The 7,606-nt window shown below is 45.1% G+C and overlaps 1 protein-coding gene across 1 annotated transcript; it reads left to right on the forward strand.

Moving 5' to 3' along the window:
- Positions 1-1,079: 1,079 nt before the first annotated feature.
- Positions 1,080-7,172, forward strand: FBXO5 (F-box protein 5). Its single transcript, XM_058802438.1, has 5 exons — positions 1,080-1,113; positions 2,944-3,674; positions 3,976-4,066; positions 5,103-5,264; positions 6,422-7,172. The coding sequence occupies exons 2-5, from the start codon at positions 2,959-2,961 to the stop codon at positions 6,671-6,673; spliced, it is 1,221 nt and encodes a 406-aa protein (XP_058658421.1). The 5' UTR covers positions 1,080-1,113; positions 2,944-2,958; the 3' UTR covers positions 6,674-7,172.
- The last annotated feature ends 434 nt before the right edge of the window (positions 7,173-7,606 follow it).

Here is a 7,606-nt window from a genome sequence, read left to right on the forward strand (position 1 = left end):
CACCCTAGACCTTCCCTGATCTTCCAGCCTGTAACCTGTCTGGCCAGATCTGGCCTCTGTATTCTCATCTAGCTCTTGAACAAACACTGAATATATTGCTGCCTTGCAAGTGCCAAGGCTCTGCTGATCGGTGTGAGAAGAAACAGACATCACATAGCTCTGGCAGGAGGCTGACAGAGGCATTCCAAACCTGGTGTACATAGTGCTGTTCATAGGGGGATTTCACTGTCCTTGGCCTGTCATGTCAAGCTGTACTATGTAAAGACTTGAAGTCCCTCGCTTGCTCTGTATTAATTTTAATGCAAGAGATGTTGTGTCTGCAAATGCAATCTCCTTGAGCTGTGAGCAGATTGCTTTTCCAGCAGTGGTGGGGAATCCTGCACTGGTGTCCACTCAGCCTAGCTCCTAGCAGTGCTCCTGCTCACTCTGCAACCACCGGTAGCGTTGGTCGTATAAAATCAATTCTTTTCTGGGGGGTAGCCCAGATCCTCTGCCAGACTTGAATCACAGAATGAGTCACGTTGGAAGGGACCACAGTGGGTCATGCAGTCCAACATCCCTCCTTGAGCCTGGTCATCCTAGAGCACATGGCACAGGATTGCATCCGGCCAGTTCTTGAAAAGCTCCAGTGCGGGAGAGAATCCTTTGCCGGCAGAGGAGCTTTGCGCGTTCGGAGCGCGCCGGGGCGACGTGGAGATCCCGGGCGCGTCCATTTAAACAAGCAGACGCAGACGTAGCTGGGCGCCAGGCTGCGCTCGGGCCCGTGTCGGAGGCGGGACGCGGCAGCCGCGGGCTGCTCCGGCACCGGGAGCGGTGCGGGGCCGAGCGCGGGAGGAAGGGGCGGGCGGGAGCGGCCAGCGCGGGAGCCGCGGCCGCGCCACTCGCGTCCCTCCCAGGCGGCCGCGGAGGGAAAGGAGGGGCGGGCCCGGCCCCGCCCGCCGCGCCGCCCATTGGCCCCCGCCCTCTGCCCGCCGCCCATTGGCCGCGGCCGGCGCCTCGGCGCCTCGCCATTGGCTGCCGCGGTTTTGGACACCAAATTTAAAGTTTTTAAAAAGCGGCCGGCGCGAGCGGGACTCACTCCCTGCCCGCGGCGGCGCCGGCGCAGCCCTGCAGGTGAGCGCGGGGGGCGAGCCGAGCTCCGCCGCGATCCGAGCTCCGCCAGCAGCCGCTTCGGGGCTCCACGGCCGGGGCGCCGCTCTCGGGGCGGCTCGGGGGCGGCGGGGCTCCGCGGTCAGGGCTCTTGGGATGGGGTGGCGGGAGCTGCTGGCGTACGTGCTGGCGGGACCGTGCGGATGCTAGCGGCGCTGCGGCGGGGATTGGACTGGGGATGGGGATTCCTGGCCGCCGCCCGGTCTCACTGCTCTCCTAGCCGAGCCCCGCAGCTATCGCGCCGGCGGGACGGGATGGGACGGGACGGTGGCGCCTTGGCGGCCAGGGAGCGCCCCGATCCCGCCAAGGGGCCGCGTGTGGGGTGGTCCCGCGCTGGCGGGGCCGGGAACGCCGGGATGCGGATCGCAGCCCGGCTCCCGCCGGCGGGCAGCGGCGGGCGGGGAAGCGCCGCTCTGGCTCCCGCCCGCCGGCCACGCCGTCGGAAGAGCATCCCCCCGGCGCGGTCCTGCCCGCCCCGCCACCACCGTGTTAGGGGGGAATCCTCCATTGCAGGAGGCCCCCGAAGGAGCGGGGTGAAGTTCCTGGGGCCGTGGGGCACGGCGGAGCCGGGACCCGGTCTACCTGCACCGACCCGGCCGGGCCATCTTGAGCGCTGGCGGCAGAAGCCTGACAGTGCCGCGGGGCCCCGCGGCTGAGCCCGCTCCTACGGGGGTCGGGGCAGGCCCTGTGCACCGAAATGTGATTTTGGAACATCTTCCAAATCATCAGGATTTCAGCCCAAAAGCCTCTCTGGCCTCTCGCATGGACGGCGGGAAGGGAAGGGGAGGAGGGGGAGGCTTAGGAAGGGCTTGCATTTCTTCCCCATCTCACACGATACAAAGCCATAAGCCTGTTTGCACCTTTCTCACACCAAACCTAGGTACAAAGAGGGAACTTACTCTCTAAGTCGTTCACGAAACTCATTTTTCTCGTTTTCTTTACAAAACTGCTGGAAGTGCTTAAATCCTTTAAAATGCTTACTCAAATAGAGGATCTTCTATTTCCTACGGATTGCAAAGCATGTTAAAATTTATTTTCCCTTTAAATTTAACTGGGGAGAGATGACCTCCTTCTCCCCTTCAGCTCCCGCCCATCCCCCCGCAATTGTTAATATAGATAGCACCACATTTCGTGGGGGAGGGGAATGGAACAGGGCAAGAAAAGGGCGTATCAATTCTCCTATGATATCTATCGACCTCCCGTCCTCCTTAAGTCATGCTCAAACCTTTATTTCACTGACCATTGTTTAGGTATGGCTGCTTCCTTTGTATTTTACTCACACATGTGAGCACTCAAGCCTTTCCTGTGCCCCCCAGCCTCCTCCCTTCTCAAAAATGCCAGATATCTGGCTGCAGCAGCAACATTGCTTCTGGTCTTAAATGCAAACTTCAGGCTTCTCTTGCCTGCACAGGCCTGCAGTCACTCAGGGACCCTCTGCCACTCGTGTCCCTTGCAGGGACCTCAAGTGTCTTGACTGTGTTGCTGCCCTTATGGTAGGAAGTGGAAGCACTGATGTGTGTCTCATCTATGTTGGTGAAATGGTGGCCAAGTAAATCACTCAGTTGGTTTTCTTTCTTTAGTTACATGCAGCATAAAACTGATTTTTGGGAAGATCTTACATAGGTACAATCAGTGGCTGTTCAAATCCTTAGTTCCATTAGTTGTATTTTAGATACTAAAGGGTGAGTCATAAAAAGGGTGAGTCAGAATGGAAGCATGGTAGTCTTCATAAGAGAAAGAATTTGTGATCTAGTTTATGCTGTGTTTTCATTCTGCCCTTGTTGTATCTTGCAGAATACAAACAGCAAAATGAAATCGAACCTTAACCGCTCTTGCAAAATGAAACATGATTTTGATTCTCTTCGTGCTGGGTTTGCACCATTGAAATGTGCTGTGGAGAAAACAAAACTGGAAAAATCCTGCCCCTTGAATTATGAGGAAGGCTTTTGTAAAAGCTGTGCAGAAGAACATCAGAAAATACTCCTTAGTGACTCATACCATGCAGCCACCAGAAATCTAGATATTGAAGATGGAGAAAGACCCATACATAACAAAGAAAACAACCAAGTAACCCAGAGACTTGATGAAGGTATCTGTGAAATGGAGGCAATGGAAAGCAGTAAACTTAATGAGGACAGTGGTTATTCCTCTATGTTAAGCACTCACTATGCTGATGCAATAGAACATGAGGATAGTTTACCTTTGGCTGGGAACCTCTGTGGTACACCAAAGCATTGTCTCATGAAGAACCAAAAACAAGAACAGTTTTCAAAGAAGACACTGTTGCCAGTAGTCCATTATGAAGAAGTGGTTTGCTCAACTTTGAAAAAAAGTGGTAAAAGAAATCTCAAGTCTTGGGCTGCTGTAGATAGAATTGTTTCTATGGGAAAATTTGAACTTTGTAACTTAATTGGAAAGAAAATGGGGCTGGATAGAATAGACATTCTTGCTGAACTCTTCCAAAAGAACCTGAGGCATATATTAGCAAACATTTTAAGGCATCTCAGCAAGATGGATTTAGTAAAGTAAGTATGTTCATGTCATTGCATTTCACTAGAAAGGAAACAACCTAATCGCATGCCTTGAAGTTTTAGATATGGGGCATGTGACATTTAGTCAATGTTTAGTATTGTGTGTTAATATATTAAAATATGAAGTGACAATGTAAGCTGTGATACATATGGAGAATGTCTTTTCCCTAAAAGGCAAATTAAAGACTATAACTGTGAACATATTCTATGCTTACGTAAAAGAAAAAAGTTGTTCTTGCTATTTAATAAATCCCTTTCCTAGGAGGCAACTGATGTGTTTGTATTGTTGTTGCAGTTTTGCCAAAGTCAGCACAACATGGCAGAAGATTCTACAAGAAGAAAAATGGATTTTCCAAATCCATAGCAGAGCTGTGAAAAACCTTTCTGTAAGTTCCTGCACTGAACCATCAGTGTTTTTCTGCTATTTGAGGTCTCCTCCTAAGCATAAGAGATCACAGATAAGTTTCTTAGATTGAAAACTGTCCCTGGAGTGGTTTTTTGTTGTTTTTTGGTGGTTTTTTTGTCCTGTTAGGATGCCTTGCCTCAAGCATTGCTAGTTACCTGAGGGGCTTTGGGGACCCCAAGGAAGGTTGACTGAGAAGGTGACCCAAGGAGAGATGCAGATGTTTTTAAGAGCTTCCACAAGTCCTGTGTTACAGAGAAAGGCAGGAAGGAGAGAGTCATTGCCAGCACAGCCCACTGGGCAAGCCCTAGAGTCTCCCGGCAGGGACTTGCTTGCTTCAGCATTATTCCTAATGCCTCTGTCCTGTGAAATAAAAATACTTGATCCATCCACACTAGGCTAGTGCTTTATCAAGTCAGGACTCTTAAAACTAACATTTTTTTTTCCTTCTTGAGAGATGGAGAGACAGAACAAACAAAGGTTTAGGATCTGCCACAGGATAAGGCTGTTGAACAATTTAAATTTTATGTAGTATTTTACAGTGCTGTCGGGGTGAAACATTTGTACTGAATATTCATCCTATAAAGTTTGATTTCTTCCATGCTATTGTATGCTTTTTTTTTAACTGGAAACTTGGAAAACTGGTGGGCGGAGTTTATTTCTCACAAAGAAAGCCTCAAGCATTCCTGTTCACCATAAAGAATTGCAAGTACTGATTTTTGCTTTAAAAAATATGATGAATAGGTCACATCCTCTGCCTAATTGTGTTACTTTGAAAGTAGGATTACATAAGAGAAGATGGCTGGGTATTGACTAGGAACTAGGGAGCTGTTCTACGCATTTATAACAGAAGTAACTGAAAGTTATGGTAAAATCAGTAGCATTCCTTGGTGTGATGCTTTATTATTGGAAACCAGGAGGAAGAATCTAAAATTACTTAATGACTTCTATTAAACAAAAAACTCTGTATTGTGTAAGTTCTCTTCCCAAATTTAAGTCTTTGTTGTTCTTTTCATTAGAATGTCACTAAGGCACCAGAGCGTGATGCAACGAGAGAGTACGTTCTCTACAGAGTGTGCTTAGCTTCCATTCAGAAAGCAACCCCACCAAAACACTTGAACAAAAAAAGCACCAAATCCAAAGCATCTAGGAATCACAGCAGACTCACAGAGTTTTCTGAGGTAAGTGGTGATTTCCACTGATCTTTAATTTCTCTCATGCTGTCTGGCAAACAATCACTTTGTAAAGCGTATTTTTGAAAGTAGCTTCTCCAGTTTCAAGTCTTTGTAATTCTTATTAATATGGCTGCCTGGGATGTCCTACATCCTTTTTTTTTTCCTTAAGAATTTCACTTAGTGATTTTTTTTGCTTAAAGTTTGTCTTCTCAGTTATGAAGAAATTTAGTAATTTCCTGTCATTTTCCATGGTTTTATAATGAATCACATTTTCCAGATAAGCAATATCACAAATACTGTCAACTTTGCTTCAAAACTGATGGACTATTAGGAAAAAAAAAAAAAAGAAAAACACCAAAAGACTCAATAGTTCTTAGTTTTAATTTTTAGAAAAATTAGCACTGCATATTTCTTTTAATCATTCTGTGGGGTATTTTGTGAACCTGTCATTAAAATTACTTTAATTAATTACTTATGTGTCACATATTTGTCAATAACTGCCAATAGCCTGTTTCCCCTTCACCTTTCTTATGCTGGCTTTTTTTTTTCCCACGTACTTGCAATGTAGACCTGCACCGGTATCTTAATAAGACTTTTAAAAATGCTTATTGAAAGTTATTGCTTCTTTCTAAACGAAATATTTTTCTAACTAGAAAAAGGTTTTATGCTCCAGTCTTATTCTGCAAATTTATGCAATAACAAAAGATGAAAGGTCACTAGAAAGTTTAATCAAGATGCTATAATACTACTATACAAGACTTTGTAGCATTAGGAATGTAAAAGAACAACTGTTCAATAGCAGTCTTAAAATTCAATTCCTAATATACGCATCTATACACAACTACATCACCATCCTTGAATGAGGTTTGGAAGATTCAGGAAGGCCACTATCCTTACTGCCTGTCCTTCAACTTTTAAATTTTAAGAATTTTAAACTGGCTACCTCTATTCCAGTTCAAAATACCTGCAATTGCATCCTGATTATTCCAGTTCTGAACTCCATCAGAATTTGATGCAACAAGAATTAGGCTAAGTTTTTAGTTTGTCTCCTTACATTAGGACGCGTTATAATATGTTTTGTGGCACTAAGACAATATCATGAAGTGTTTGGCGAGTGTATTTATTCACTACTCATGATTTTCTGTGTGTGCTTTTTCCAACAGGCTGCCAGGAACTTGAAGAACACAGAAAGCCTTAAAGCCTGCCATCGCTGTGGCTCACCTGCCAAGTATGACTCCTACCTCCAACGAGCAACGTGCAATCGTGAGAGCTGTGGCTTTGACTTCTGCACCAAGTGCATGTGCAGCTACCACAGCTCCATTGACTGTGTCAGCAGCAAACCAGTGAAACACAGCTCCACACCAGGGCCGCTTCCTGGGACTAGGAAAAGCAAACAGAATCTAAAGAGATTGTGATCCATCCCCCCCAGAACAAATTGGCAAACGTCCCATAGAAGTTTTTTTTTAGTCATCCATAAGGGAATGCTTTCTGCTATTCCATATGGATAAAAATGCTTAATTCTGTTATTCCTCTGTATTATTAAATCATCCTGCTCAGAAAGGTTTTAAAAGCATTTCTCGTGCTGTTGAGTGAGGTGAGTGAAGCCCCTTTTAATGTGAAAATATGAGGGAGACTGGATTTTATGGTTTTTCAAAGCTTTGCCTTTGATTTTAAAATGTGGACATTCATAATACTATATTCTCCGATGCCTACTCTTCTGTGAATCTGAAATTTCTCTTTATTTCTTCTTTCATTTCTTGAACCTTGTCTAAGTTCAAAAAAAAAGTACTGTATGTTGGCTATACCGCTAAAAAATACTTTGACTTTTTTTTGAATTCACAAGCTAATTTTAATACTTGTATATATTTGTAAATATTATTCATATTTTTCTTCTAAATGTAAAAATAAATGATTATTCTCAACAACTTGGTTGGTAAATCTGGCCTTCCTATTTATCATCCTAAGTGGTTCTCATGCTCTTTTTGTGGGTTTTCTAGTATGTGCTTCTTTAAATTGTTGATTTCACAAGGAGCAAGTCCTCCTGGATTTGTGTAAAGCAGTGTACTGAATCCATTGTCATGCTGTATTCCTGCATCTTCCCTAAAGGCTCTTATGAGCAATTGTTTATAGTGTCAATAGTGCCAGCTCTTCCTTTTTATTTCAATGGAAATTTTTCTTTTGGCTGAATTTATGCTGCTGTTGCCAAACTAACTCACTGTCAGCAAAATATTCCTGATCCTAGAGTAAAGAAAGGCAAGCTTTCAAGAAATAAGACTAATAATTTTGTAGAATTATCTGGGATGGTTTTTTCCTCTTAAGTAAGTAAATAACAGACTGGGAGCACTGCA

The sequence above is a fragment of the Ammospiza caudacuta genome, chromosome 3, assembly GCF_027887145.1.
Source record: "Ammospiza caudacuta isolate bAmmCau1 chromosome 3, bAmmCau1.pri, whole genome shotgun sequence".
NCBI lineage: Eukaryota > Metazoa > Chordata > Aves > Passeriformes > Passerellidae > Ammospiza > Ammospiza caudacuta.